Raw genomic sequence first — 15,856 nt, forward strand, 5'->3', positions numbered from 1 at the left:
GCAGCAGTGTACAGAATTTAAAAAGTAATTAATGGGGGAATATGTTATAGTTTTGCATTCCCTGTCCTCCTAGTACCCCCTCACCCACAGAGTGGAGTTGTACGGTCTGATGGCGTGTCAATCAAAGTTTTGTATAGCCCTTAATTAAACCTGCCTTCAAGGGCTGCACAAACCACAATGACATCCCCTGATGTGAATCCAAATCCAGACAAAGAAAACCCCCAAAATGGGAAAAATAAAAGAAACGTTGGCAAACATAACCCCCTAAAAACTTTTTGGCCTCTTCTACATTAAGGGTAAATTCCATCTAACCTTATCCTTGTCCCACACACACACGCAATGCCACTGTTTAAGACCCCCTCCGTCCATCGGCGCAACACGACCTGGTAAACCGTGCGTGTCATAAGTCACCTCTGACCTAGAAGTGTATTCTTACCCTGTATTTCATCCATCTATCCATTTTCTACCGCTGTGTCCCTTTCGGGGTAGCAGGGGGTGCTGGTACCTATCTCAGTTGCATTTCAGGCGGAAGGCAAGGTACACCCTGGACAAGTCTCCACCTCATCGCAGGGCCAACATAGATAGACAACATTCACACTCACATTCACAGACTAGGGCCGATTTAGTGTTGCCAATCAACCTATCCCCAGGTGCATGTCTTTGGAGTTGGGAGGAAGCCGGAGTACCCGGAGGGAACCAACGCATTCACAGGTAGAACATGCAAACTCCACACAGATAGATCCCGAGCCTGGGATTGAACTCAGGGCTACTCAGGACCTTCGTATTGTGAGGCACATGCACTAACCCCTTTGCCACCTGAGCCATCATACATGAATCATATCTCTAATGGACGTGTAGAAGTAAACAATGTGATGAATAACATTTTATAACAATAAATCAAGATATCTGATCAGGACACCGTGCTTGAAGGCGGAAATTTGCGGTCGTACTTTACGGCCGCAACTACTTCATGGTTTCACAATAGTTAGGATAGATTAGATTAGATTAGATAGTACTTTATTTATTCCGTCAGGAGAGTTCCTTCAGGAAAATTTAAATTTTCAGCACAATCCCATTCAAGTTTAGACAAACATTACAGGGAGACAGAACAGGATCGCTGAGTAGGAGTACAAAACTAGACGTTGAGTAATTGCTCGACATAGATAGCGGAAAATAACTGATAGTCTGCTTTGCCAGTCCGAATGCATTTGCTGATTTCTTTCGTCTACGGGAGCCCGCATTCTCGTTGTCGCCCCTTCGACCAATGGACAAAGTTTTCCACGAAGAAGAATCACAGCTGACCTGGACATTCGCAAGTTCTCTTGCCCTTCCTATGGCAACAACACACTCTGTGACAAACAAGTGCTGACTATCAAGTTGATCACACAGACTTTTAGCTTTGTAGCTAGCACGCTCTTCTCATGCAGACAAGAAAAGCAAAGAGAATCAAGAAAGAAGATACTATACACACTTTGATTCAGTGCTTCACAGTTACTTTCTGTCATGACCCCCCCGGGGGAGAGATGTTCCACCCCGCCTCTACCTGAATTGGTGAAAACTTGGTATTTATTTGTACAAAGCACTGTGTGAGTTACGCTCTTGTTATTTGCCGTAGGCTCTTTTTTTCTTTCTTTCTTCATTCTTGTCACAAACCTTCTCATTTCTCCACACCTCTGTGTTCCTGTGTACCTACTACTTCTGCTGGGTAGAGTAAGAAGCCTGTAGATTAAATTTAGCACTGATACCACATAGCTAGATGCATGGTTATCGTTGTAACAGGAATACTAGAATGTGGAAACAATCCAAATATATGTTGCTTGCAACCCAGTATTTAAATAAATATATATACAGTGGAGCAAAAAAAGTATTTAGTCAGCCACCTATTGTTCAAGTTCTCCCACTTAAAATGATGACAGAGGTCTGTAATTTTCATCATAGGTACACTTCAACTGTGAGAGACAGAATGTGAAAACAAATCCAGGAATTGACATTGTAGGAATTTTAAAGAATATATGTGTAAATTATGGTGGAAAATATACATATTACAACGTACATCTCGAGGTATCTAGCAACAGAGGGAAGGGAGTGCAAGGTCATGGTGGTAGGCCGCAGCTCTCAGGCGCTGACCATCCTTTCATCACCCCAATGGGATTTGCGTATATATATATATATATATATATATATATATATATATACATATATATATATATATATATATATATATATACACATATATATATATATATATATATATATATATACACACACATACATTTATAGAGCTGTGAAATATATCCGATTTCTGGGGTGGCGATTGGATTCAGAGTCAACTCAACACGAGCCTCGCAGTATATATTTAGTATAATAATCATAATGAAATATTTTCAAAACAGGTTAAAGCATACTTGCCAACCCTCCCGGATTTTCCGGGAGACTCCCGAAATTCAGCACCTCTCCCAAAAACCTCCCTGAAGAAATTTTCTCCCGAAAATCTCCCAAAATTCAGCGGAGCTGGAGGACACGCCCCCTCCAGCTCCATGCGGACCTGATTGGGGACAGCCTGTTTTCACATCCGCTTTCCTACTATATAAACAGCTTGCTTGCCCAATCACGTTACAACATCTACGGATTTTAATAAAAAACTGCACACACACGGAGACGAAGCAGAAGAACGAGAAAGTTACAGCCATGGTGACGCCGTTTTAATAGAGTCATTCTATGTTGTCTGTCGCCATCTCCTGGTCAATGTTGGCTATAGCGTTATGGGGTTGCTTTCTGATTGGCCAACAATTTATGTGGTGTTGCGCACCTGAAGGCAAGTGACTCTCAGTACGAAAATGGCATGACAAAGATTACTCAAATAGTGAAAGGTAAGTGTTGTTGTTTTTTAGTAACCAGCAAGCACAGTACAGTTAGTAGAGCAACTGTGTTTTTATTACTGTGTATTTGATAGGTGCCGTCTGAAATTCAACTATTTATTTTATTTATATATGTAATAAAATAAATATATATAGCTAGAATTCACTGAAAGTCAAGTATTTCATATATATATATATATATACACATATATATATATATATATATATATATATACACACATATGAAATATATATGAAATACTCGAGTTGGTGAATTGTAGATGTACATATAATCCTCTCCTGTTAGCCACGGCCCGCCCCAACCACGCCCCCAACCACGCCTCCGTTCCACCCCGACCACGCCCCCCACCCCCCACCTCCCGAAATCGGAGGTCTCAAGGTTGGCAAGTATGGGTTCATGGTGAAAAAAAGCTATTTCTAGGTGCATGGAGATGGCCTAAAAACTTTCAGAATGTATTCTTTTTTTACATTTTTTTACAATTTTTACAATTTATTTTTGAAAGTTACTGAGGTGGCGACTTGTCCAGGGTGTACCCCGCCTTCCGCCCGATTGTAGCTGAGATAGGCGCCAGCGCCCCCCGAGACCCCGAAAGGGAATAAGTGGTAGAAAATGGATGGATGGATGGACGAATCAATTTAGAATCGGAATGAATAAGAATCCCAATTAGAATGTGAATTGATTTTTTTGTGCACCCCTAATAGTAAAGCTAAGAATTCAATGTGATGCTGTGCCTTGCCCATTTAATTCCCAGCAAGATAGTATTTGTTGTTGTTTTTTTTATCGTACATAAATATTCAAACAATACATTCAAAACTTTTTGCTGACTTAAAAAAAACAAGTCACTATTTTTGTTCAAAAATACTGTAAATCAGTGGTCCCCAACCACCGGGCTGCAGAATATTTTTTTATTTAAAAAAAATAAATGAATAATTTATTTTTATTTTTTTATTTTTTATTAAATCAACATAAAAAACACAATATACACTTACAATTAGTGCTTTAACAACAAAAACCTCCCTTTTTCATGACAAAAACGTCCCTTTTTCATGACAAAGAAGGAAAAAAAAAAAAAAAAAAGGACCGCCCCAGGCCGCGGGACAAATTATTAAGCGTTGACCAGTCCGCGGATACAAAAAGGTTGGGGACCACTGCTGTAAATGGTGAGGAGAATATTTGCAGAAATGTCACATATAGCCACCAGAGGACGCTTTGTTCGACCGGGTCATTAGATTTGACAACGCAGATTCGGTCGTATATTTTAGTTGCTAAAAGGATGTAAATAAAATTTAATATAATTATTTCTAGTCGTCAATTCATAAAAACGTAATTATTAACAATTTTCTTGTCATATATAGTTGTCGTTGTATTTTTTTAAGAGGTGTGTTACTTTGGAGAAAGTGCTGGTGCGAAGCGACTGCTGCAGTTGCTCCAACTGATGGCGAACAGGCGAGGCGTTCAGGTTTGCTCCGCTCTCGTCACAATATTGGGGTTTTCAGACCAAAACAACGCCCGGGTGCTTCGTGGAGCCTCGTCTTTGTATCGACTGGCAACCGGAATATGAGCGGAATCGTTTTCGCGTACCGGTTTTGCTTGAGCGCGGCATCGGAGCTGTCCGGTTTGTGTTTGAGGGACTGTGTTTTTCTTGTTGCCCAGGCCTGCTGCCTGCACCGGAGCGGCGGGGTGAGGAGCGGGCTGTAGGACCCTCGGAGGTGGGAGTGTAGATTTGGCCGGGGGTTACTAAAAAAGAGGAAGGGAGCCGATAGAGCCCGGGAAATACTCCCATAGCACGGCCGTTAATGGCAATGTGTACCCGGTTGAAGAAGTGGGCGAGAAAATGTTGCGTCTGGCTCTCAAGTTGATGCTTATGCTAGTTAGCGCTAGCCAACGCTCGCGAAAACTTACCCTAGCATTAGCATAAAAACATAACTGATTAATTGTCGTTTTGCAACACTTGGGTCGCGGTTGATGTGATATTTGCCACCCGGTCGTGAACCCGACTCGAGTTTTGCTCAGTTTGAACGCCGTCCCGGCGTAAAATGCACAGCTTCTTTGCCTTCTGTCTCTGCGTGTTAGCCCGTGCTAGCCGCGGGATGCTAACTAAACTAGTGCTCTGTGACGTAACGCGCTCATTGTTTTGACAGCGTCTTAGCCCTCAACGGAAACGTCACGCTATCATTTATTTTGCATATTTTGCCAGATTATTTACGATGTAGAAGTAATACAGTCAAGGATCATTCGTCCTCACTCAGTTTGTGTTACCCATGAGTAACCGCCGGTAGCATGTTATTAGCTGCGGCTGCGCGTCAGATCAGTATGACCGCCTAGCCCAGTGGTTCTTAACGTGGGTTCGATCGAACCCTAGGGGTTCGGCGGAGGTCAAAACACAACGAACTCATCGTGTAACTACAAACTTCTCCCTATCCGCGTATTACGGATACGGCAACAGCTGACTGATTTGCAGGTGTGTAATTTGTTTTGACAAGGCGATACAATTTCGCCTAAACTGTTTACAGCTGGGGTCTCAAACACGCGGCCCGCGGGCCAAATGCGGCCCGCAAAACGTTATTTTGCGGCCCGAACCGTGATGTGAAATTTAGTGTTGGTGCGGCCCGCGAGTTTCATATTTGTATACCCTCGATTTTTCCGGGAGACTCCCAATTTAAAGTGCCCCTCCAGGGGTAATCATTCTCCCGAATTTCACTCAAACAAAATTAAGGGGACACCGTGGTGGCCCCGCCTTTATCGTCCTCTACGACATGTACAAACAGCGTACCAGTCCAGCCACGTGTTGTATTTAGATTTTGTAGACGCAGTAAGTGACTGCAAGACATACTTGATCAACAGCCACACAGGTCACACTGAGGGTGGCCGTATAAACAACTTTAACAATGTTACTAATATGCGCCACACTGTGAACCCACACCAAACAAAAATGACAAACACATTTTAGGAGAACATCCGCATCGTAACACAACATACACACAACAGAACAGATACCCAGAATCCCATGCAGCCCCCGACTCTTCTGGGTATTTGTTCTGTTGTGTTTTGGATGTTCTCCCAAAATGTGTTTGTCAAACTTGTTTGGTGTGGGTTCACAGTGTGACGCATATTTGTAACAGTGATAAAGTTGTTTATACGGCCACCCTCTGTGTGACCTGTATGGCTGTTGAATAAGTATGTCTTACAGTCGCTTCCGTGTGTCTGCAGAAGTCTCATACAATATGTGATTGGGTCTGTACACTGTTTGTATGGTGGAGAAGCGGACGAGATGGCAGTTCGTAGAGAACGCAAAAGACATTGTCATCACGACACGTCCTTACTATTGTTGTCCTGGTGAACACCGGGAGAATGATTGCCCCGGGAGATTGACGGGAGGGGCACTGATTTTCGGGTGTTTCCCAGAAGATTCGCGAGAGTCGACAAGTATGTTACTAGGGCGAGAAAGCCACCCAAAGAAGGTGAAATTAGTAAAAAGTGCATGTTAGATTTTTTAAGATAACTTTTCTTGCGGCCCAGCCTCATCCAGTTTCTACATCCAGTGGCCCCCAGATAAATTGAGTTTGAGACCCCTGGTTTACAGCTTGTTTGGAAGGCATTTTTCGCTCTCTGGAGTGGGAGGATAAAGGAGTTGATATCAACGGAGACAAATTTAATCATCTGAGGTCTGCAGATGACATTGTTGTCTTGGGAGAGCATTTCAGTGAAGTAGAAGATATGCTTAAAGACCTTGCAAATGCCAGCAAATGTTGTGGATTAAAAATGAATATGAAGAAAACAAAAGTTATGGCAAATTCCATGGTACCTCATGGACCTGTGACTGTTAATGGAAATGAAATTGATGAAGTTAATGAATATATCTATCTGGGGCAGAGATTTAGCCTGAAAGAAAAGAGTCAAGAACAGGAGTTAGGGAGGAGAATCAGATTGGGCTGGTGCCTATATGGAAAACTGAGCAACATCATGAGAGGGGAAATACCGTTAAGCCTAAAAAGAAAGGTCTTTATTGATTGATTGATTGATTGATACTTTTATTAGTAGATTGCACAGTTCAGTACATATTCCGTACAATTGACCACTAAATGGTAACACCCGAATAAGTTTTTCAACTTGTTTAAGTTTGGGTCCACGTTAATCAATTCATGGTAATCAATGCGTGTTACCAATCTAGACATATGGAGCTGAAACCTGGACATTGTCAAATGAAATGGAAAAGAAAATAGCAGCAGCACAACACAACATGGAAAGAAATATGCTACGAATCACATATAAAGACAACAAAACAAACGCACGTCCAAGACATTATGAGAACTATTAAATTAAGTAAGTGGAAGTGGGCTGGACATATCAGTAGGAGAACAGATAATAGATGGACTTCCCTAATGACATCATGGAGACCCATGGATGGGAGCTTAAATAGATGAAGACAGAGAGTGAGATGGCGAGATGAAATAGACAAATATTGGGGAACAGTGCAGTGGCAGGGAGCAGCTAGAGATCGTTCACTATGGCAGAAACATACTGAGGCTTTCGTCCAGCAGTGGACTGACAACGGCTGATGATGAATTTGTTTTGAGTTGGTTTTATTGTTTGAACAAGGTGATGTTCATGCAAGGTTCATTTTGTGCATTAGTAAAAAAAACATGGTAAAACATTAGTATGGGAAACATGTTCACCATTAATTAGTTGCTTATTAACATGCAAATTAGTAACATATTGGTTCTTAAGTAGTCATTATTAAGTACTTATTAATGGCTTATTCGGCATTATAACCCTAACCAAATAACTCTAAATGAGGTCTTAATTAGTTAGAATATGTTCCCATAGTGTCCAAATAATTCTAAATTAAGTCTTTTTTACTTAGAATAAGTTCCCCATACTGAAGTGTTACCACAAACATATAACTTTGTTTGAACTCGAAAAAAACAAAACATTTTATTTTTCCACTAAAGAAGGGTTCGGTGAATGCGCATTTGAAACTGGTGGGGTTCGGAACCTCCAATAAGGTTAAGAACCACTGGCCTAGCCTAATATATGCACACCGGTATGATTGCAATAGTTAAAACATCCTGGCCTGGCTGAAATAATGTTTTTTTTGTTGTTGTTTGACACTTCAGCTGTAGCATGGATCCAGACGGTGGGGCAGACACACAAAAAGCTGTCAGTTTGCAGTGGAACAGCTACAAACTCGTCCAGGATCCAGCCATTAGACGGGTCGCTCAGAAAATCTACAGATATGATGGAGTGCATTTCAGTGTGCCCGTAAGTTTCACTCTTTGTATGTTCTACTTGCATGCAGGGCTGCACGATATTGTGAATAATCCTAAATGGCAATTTTTCTTTCTCCAAAATTGTTATTGTGATTGGGTTTGGGACTTTTACAACGCTAAATTTGCCCTATTGTGTGAATGTTGTCTGTCTATCTGTGTTGGCCCTGCCCAGGGTGTACACCGCCTTCCGCCCGAATGCAACTGAGATAGGTTCCGGCACCCCTTGCCACCCCAAAAGGGACAAGCGGTAGAAAATGGATGGATGGATTATTAATGAAGTTTATTTGATTGGCAACACTGTGATGAGATGGCAACTTGTCCAGGGTGTACCCCGCCTTCCACCCGATCGTATCTGAGATAGGCACCAGTGCTCCCGCGACCCCAAAGGGAATAAGCGGTAGGAAATGGATGGATGGATGATTGGCAACACGGATTTGTCCTTAATGTGTGAATGTGAGTGTGAATGTTGTATGTCTATCTGTGTTGGCCCTGCAATGAGGTGGTGATTTGTCCAGGTGTACCCTGGCTTCTGCCCGAATTCAGCTGATATAGGCTCTGGCACCCCCCGCGACCACAAAAGGGTCAAGCGGTAGAAAATGGATGGATTATTAATTGAGTTTATTTGATTGGCAGCACAAAATTGTCCTTAGTGTGTGAATGTTATATGTCTATCTGTGTTGGCCCTGCAATGAGGTGGTGACTTGTCCATGTGTACCCCGGCTTCCGCCCGAAGTCAGCTGATATAGGCTCTGGCACCCCCCACGACCCCAAAAGGGTCAAGCGGTAGGAAATGGATGGATGGATTATTAATTGAGTTTATTTGATTGGCAGCACAAAATTGTCCTTAGTGTGTGAATGTTGTATGTATATCTGTGTTGGCCCTGCAATGAGGTGGTGACTTGTCCAGGTGTCCCCCGGCTTCCACCTGAATTCAGTTGATATAGGCTCTGGCACCCCCCGCGACCCCAAAAGGGTCAAGCGGTAAAAAAATGGATGGATGTTTTAGTAATTGAGTTTATTTGATTGGCAGCACAAAATTGTCCTTAGTGGGTGAATGTTGTATGTCTATCTGTGTTGGCCCTGCAATGAGGTGGTGACTTGTCCAGGTGTACCCCGGTTTCCGCCCGAATTCAGCTGATATAGGCTCCGGCACCCCCGCGACCCTAAAAGGGACAAATGGTAGAAATTGGATGGATGGATTATTAATTAAGTTTATTTGATTGGCAACAAGGCAGCATGGTGGAAGAGTGGTTCGTGCCTCACACTACGAAGGTCCTGAGTAGTCTGGGGTTCAATCCCAGGCTCGAGATCATTTTGTGTGGAGTTTGCATGTCCTCCCCGTGACTGCGTGGGTTCCCTCCGGGTACTCCGGCTTCCTCCCACTTCCAAAGACATGCACCTGGGGATAAGTTGATCGGCAACACTAAATTTGCCCTAGTGTGTGAATGTGAGTGTGAATGTTGTCTGTCTATCTGTGTTGGCCCTGCGATGAGGTGGGGACTTGTCCAGGGTGTAAACGCCTTCTGCCCGAATTCAGCTGACATATGCTCCGGTACCCCCCGCCACCCCAAAGGGAATAAGCGGTAGAATATGGATGGATGGATGGATGGATGGATGGATGATTGGTAACACAGAATTGTCTTTGGTGTGTGAATGTTGTATCTGTCTGTGTTGGACCTGCGATGAAGTGACGAATTGTCCAGGGTGTACTCCGCCTTCCGCCCGAATGCAGCTTAGATAGGATCCAGCTTACCCCGCGACCCCAAAAGGGACAAGCCGTAGAAAATGTATGGATGGATTATTAATTGAGTTTATTTGATTGGCAACACAAGATTGTCTTTAGTGTGTGAATGTGAGTGTGAATGTTGTATGTCTGTCTGTGTTGGCCCTGGGATGAGGTGGCAATTTTTCCAGGGTGTACACCGCCTTCCGCCCGAATGCAGCTGAGATAGGCTCCGGCATCCCCTGCTACCCCAAAAGGGACAAATGATAGAAAATGGATGGATGGATTATTAATTGAGTTTATTTGATTGGCAACACGGACTTGTCCTTAGTGTGTGAATGTGAGTGTGAATGTTGTCTGTCTATCTGTGTTGTCGCCGCTTTCTGCCCGAATTCAGCTGAGATATGCTCTGGCACCCCCTATGATCCCAAAAGGGATAAGCAGGGTAAAATAGATGGATGGATTATTAACAGAGTTTGTTTGATTGGCAACATGAAATTGTCCTTAATGTTTGAATGTGAGTGTAAATGTTGTCTGTCTATCTGTGTTGGCCCTTTGATGAGGTGTCAACTTGTGCAGGGTGTACCCCGCCTTCCGCCCGAATGCAGCTGAGATAGGCTCCAGCATTCCCTGCGACCTTAAAAGGGACAAGTGGTAAAAAATGGATGGATGGATGGATGATTAATTATGTTTATTTGATTGGCAACACGGAATTGTCCTTAGTGTGTGAATGTGAGTGTGAATGTTGTATGTCTATCTGGGTTGGCCCTGCGATGAGGTGGCGACTTGTCCAGGGTGTATCCCGCTTTCCGCCCATGTGCAGCTGGGATAGGATCCAGCTCCCCTCGTTACCATAAAAATGCATGAAACTGCAAAAATAGCGAGTGAATGAGGGCATGTTACTAGTAGACTCTCAATTTGTATGTTATTGTGTCAAAGTGCCACACATTAGAACAAGATGCAATAGTTGACTATTGTTTGGCTTTTTGCAGAGAGCCTTTGTCTCTCTTAACCATAGGGCCTTGAGCGCCCCCTAGAGGGCTGCCAAAAATATCTGTTTCTCAGCTGTGGTCCATATGGGCCGCAGCAGTACTCAGTCGTAATACACTTTTGCACCACTTGTGGCAGTAATGACAATCCATCCATCCATGTTCTACCGCTTGTCCCTTACGGGGTCGCGGGGGGTGCTGGAGCCTATCTCAGCAGCACACGGGCGGAAGGCGGGGTACACCCTGGACAAGTCAACACCTAATCGCATGGCCAACACAGATAGACAAACATTCACACTCACATTCACACACCAGGGTAATATTAAACAAACTATTACCGTATTTCCTTGATTTGCCGCAGGGCATATAGTATGCGCCTGCCTTGAATTACTGCCGGGTCAAACTCGCTTCCCAAAATAATTAGCGCATGCTTAGTATGACAGCCTGGTCAAACTCGTGACGTCACGAGTGACACTTCCCCTGTCATCATTTTAAAAAATGGAGGAGGCTGATTTTAATACCGGTAAAGGGAAGAAGACTAAGAGCTATTCAGTTGGAATTAAGTTCCAAGCTTACATCACACTCAAATTTTTACTGCGTACCTTTGGTAAGTGAGAAGAGGTTTTAAAATAATTAGTGCATGCTTACTTTTACCGCATGCCTTTGGTAAGCGCAGGAGTGAGAAGAGGTTTTAAATTAATTAGCGCCCCGGCGGCAATTCAAGGAAATACGGTATGTCTGGAGCTAAAGTCATACAGAAGTTTCTCAAGTGTAAAAAATATGACTCAAGGGGTCAAGCTGTATTTCCATTTATACTTAAAGGGAATAAGCGGTAGAAAAATGGATGGATGGATGAATAAAAAAATATCATTATTAGTGGAGTTTATTTGACTGTCAACACAAAATAGTCCCTCGCGTGTGAAAGTTGTCTGTCTATCTGTGTTGGCCATACGATGAGTGGCGACTTGTCCAGGGTGTACCCCGTCTTCCGCCCATGTGCAGGTGGGATAGGTTCCAGCTCCCCCGCGACCATAAATATGCATGAAACTGCGAAAATAACGAGTGAATGAGGACATGTTACTTGTTGACTGTCAATCAGTAGATTCTTGTCTCAAAGTGCCACACTTTAGAATAGGATGCAATAATTGACTATTGTTTGGCTTTTTGCAGAGAGATCTTTTGTCTTTCTTAACCATAGGGCCATTATTGGGCCGCCAAAAATATCTGTTTCTCAGCTGTGGTCCGTATGAGCAGCAGCGGTACTCAGTCGTAATACACTTTTCCACCACTTGTGGCAGTAATGACAATCCTTCCATCCATCCATTTCTACTGCTTGTCCCTTGCGGGGGGTGCTTGAGCCTATCCCAGTTGCACACGGGCGGAAGGCGGTGTACACCCTGGACAAGTCACCACCACATCGCAGGGCCAACACAGATAAACAACATTCACACACTAGAGCCATATTAAACAAAAAAATATGTCTGGAGCTAAAGTCATACAGAAGTTTCTTAAGTGCAAAAAATATGACTAAAGGGGTCAAGCTGTATTGCATTTACACTTAAATTAATTTAAAAAAATCATTATTAATTGAGTTTATTTGATGGGCAACACAAAACTGTCCCTGGTGTGTGAATGTTGTCTGTCTATCTGTTTTGGCCCCTGCGATGAAGTGGCGACAAGTCCATGGTGTACACCGCCTTACGCCCAGCTGGGATAGGCTCCAGCTCCCCCGCGACCATAGAAATGCATGAAACTGCGAAAATAACGAGTGAATAAAGACATGTTAATTGTAGGCGGTCAATCAGTATATTATTGTGTCAAAGTGCCACACATTAGAATAAAATGCAATAATTGACTATTGTTTGGGTTTTTGCGGAAAGAGCTTTTGTCTCTCTTAACCATAGGGCCGCCAAAATATCTGTTTCTCAGCTGCGGTGGGGACGGGCTGCAGCGGTACTCAGTCGTAATACACTTTCCCACTACTTGTGGCAGTAATGACAATATTCAACAAAAGGTATGTCTGGAGCTAAAGTCAAACAGAAGTTTCTTAAGTGCAAAAAATAGGACTCAAGCGGTGAAGCTGTATTTTCATTTACACTTAAATATATTTTAAAAAATCATTGGCAACACTAAATTGGCCCTAGTGTGTGAATGTTGTCGGTCTATCTATGGGACGGCATGGCGCAGTGGAAGAGTGGCTGTGTGCAACCCGAAGGTCCCTGGTTCAATCCCCACCTAGTACCAACCTCGTCACGTCCGTTGTGTCCTGAGCAAGACACTTCACCCTTGCTCCTGATGGGTGCTGGTTAGCGCCTTGCATGCCAGCTCCCTCCATCAGTGTGTGAATGTGTGTGTGAATGGGTAAATGTGGAAGTAGTGTCAAAGCGCTTTGAGTACCTTGAAGGTAGAAAAGCGCTATACAAGTACAACCCATTTATTTATTATTTATTTATCTGTGTTGGCCCTGCGATGAGTTGGCGACTTGTCCAGGGTGTACGACGCCTTACGTCCAAATGCAGCTGAGATAGGCCACAGTACCCCCCGCTACCCCGAAAGGGACAAGGGGTAGAAAAAGGATGGATGGATTAATAATTTAGTTTATTTATTTCAGCACAACATAATTATATGTAAATCCAATTTTCATCAGTTATTTATAAGTCTATTCTTATTCAGTATGTTTGAATATATCAACCTGACATAAGCCTAGGGTTTATGTAATAAATAAATAATCTACTATTTAGTGTTAATATTTGTAATGGAATGTAATCTAGAATGGAAAAGTTGGGCCCCAAGGTCAAAAAGGTTAAGAATCCCACTCTCATGCTCTTAACATGAAGAAATAAATTTAAAAAATATAAAGAGTTTATAGTTTAATGTAATTATAATATATATTGATAATGTAAGTAACATTATAAAAGGATATTATCTTGTATTTCTCATTACTGTGGAATTGTTGACCGTAGTACTGTAGTTGGAAGGTAAATAACTATGCTAAATAAAGAACAAAAAAATATAATGGACTCTCATTCCTTTAAATTTAAATTAAATAATTATTGAACATCTATTTGCATTTATTTTCCCCGTTGGAAAAACAAGCTTTGGCGTTGTTTTTTTGTTGTTGTTGCTATCACGGCATTCTTTCGCGTTCATCCGTGTTGATGGGCTCATATTGCCCATTTGATTAGAATCTGAAATATTCCCACAATGGGGACATTTGGCTTTGATCATATTTTTTTCCTTCTAAACTTCTCTCTTGCGAGTCGCGAGTATGGAAGATCTCTGTACGTGCTTCCTGTGTGTGTAAAGCTGGCGCCCAACTCTTTGCCCATCGCGACAAAGATTGTGAAGGACTGAAAAGACGGATCACTGCGTTCAGTAATTTGTACCGTTGAATACACGCGCTCATGTCCTGAGTGTTGCACAGAGTAAGACATTTTTCTCCCTGTTTGAAGCGAGAGCCAAATAAACGCTAGGCTCAGCAATCAGAATGGCTGAGCAGCATGTCTGTCACTCAAATGCCGGTGACGGTGGAGAAAAAACCACAACCTCAGCCTCCTGTGGTTACGCATCCACACTAATTAAAAGCTTGATGTCAATTAATCGTGCATTCCTACTTCAATGACTCTGATTAACCAACTTGTAATGTTGTCAGGACTCTGGATTCCCCCCCGTGGGTGATCTACGGGATCCAAGACCAAGGAGGCTATGGTCGAGGTATACAGAAATGGTCCTGCCAGTGCCAAAGTTTAAGGTGAGACAAATTTTCTACAACACTCCGATAATATACCTTTGATGCATTTTATATATATATATATATATATATATATATATATATATATATATATATATGTATATGTGGGAAAAAATCACAAGACTACTTCATCTCTACAGAACTGTTTCATGAGGGGTTCCCTCAATTGTCTCCTGACGATTGAGGTAGAAGTAGTCTTGTGATTTTTCCCCACACATACATATATATATATATATGTGTATATATATATATATATGTATATATAGATTAGGGGTGTAACGGTACGCAAAAATGTTATTTCGGTACGTACCTCGGTTTAGAGGTCACGGTTCGGTTAATTTTCGGTACAGTAAGAAAACAACAAAATATACATTTTTGGGTTATTTATTTACCAAATTTGTAAACAATGGCTTTATCCTTTTAACAGTAGGAACTCAATAATAATTCTGGCCACGTTAATCCACATTAAACTGCCTCAAGTTGTTGCTTTGATTAAATAAAATGACTAAACTTTTCTTCTACATATAAAAAGTACATCAAACAGTTTCAGGTCAACTCACCATGCTTAATTTATTACAGCATTTGGGAAGCCTGTAGTTGATTTTTATTATGTAAATGTTATATTTTTGTCAACATGTGATAGCAGGAAACCTGACATTCAAAACTAGGCTGCTACATTACTAATGATTAATGTAACTATAGCTGAAAAAATAGTACAATAGCATTAGGAGAGACTATTCATCCCTGAACACCATGGAGTTCAAGTGAAATAACAGACAGACGGGGCTTTGCTGCCCCTGACACACACACACACACACACACACACACACGCACACACACACACACACACACACAGCAAAATGAGCTAATGTCACGCTAAAAGCTAATTAGCCTTCACCTCAAGCCAGGACTGCGAGCAAGCTGAGTTGCAGTTTAAGTTTCTAGTACTTCAACGGGCTCATAGTGATGTAACTAGAACGTTGACTGGGGGGTGTTTATTATAATTTGGGGAGACTACGCTGTCTGATAAACACATATCTGCTCGACGCTGAAGCATTGACTACATGCGCTCTGAATACGCAGTGCTGATTGGCTGTTATCGCTTTGTATGTAATCAATCAAATGGTTGTGTGGGTGGGACAATGCTGGGTGCTGACACAGAGGCAGAAGAAGCAAAGCAGCTTGTTAAGACTTTAGCTTAGAAACTCGTTCGGTACACCCCCGTACCGAACCGAAACCCCCG

General features: G+C 42.4%; 1 protein-coding gene across 2 annotated transcripts in view; it reads left to right on the plus strand.

Moving 5' to 3' along the window:
• The first annotated feature begins 4,234 nt into the window (after nucleotides 1-4,234).
• setd1a (SET domain containing 1A, histone lysine methyltransferase) overlaps nucleotides 4,235-15,856 on the plus strand; it is a 43,220-nt gene continuing 31,598 nt past the window's right edge. Inside the window, exons 1-3 of one of the 2 annotated variants that reach the window (XM_061905541.1) lie at nucleotides 4,235-4,339; nucleotides 7,998-8,142; nucleotides 14,515-14,613. In XM_061905541.1, the coding sequence (XP_061761525.1) occupies nucleotides 8,005-8,142; nucleotides 14,515-14,613 (237 nt within the window). In that variant the 5' untranslated portion in view covers nucleotides 4,235-4,339; nucleotides 7,998-8,004. The other variant, XM_061905540.1, reaches the window with a different exon arrangement.

The sequence above is a fragment of the Nerophis ophidion genome, linkage group LG07 (assembly GCF_033978795.1).
Source record: "Nerophis ophidion isolate RoL-2023_Sa linkage group LG07, RoL_Noph_v1.0, whole genome shotgun sequence".
In the NCBI taxonomy this organism is placed as follows: domain Eukaryota; kingdom Metazoa; phylum Chordata; class Actinopteri; order Syngnathiformes; family Syngnathidae; genus Nerophis; species Nerophis ophidion.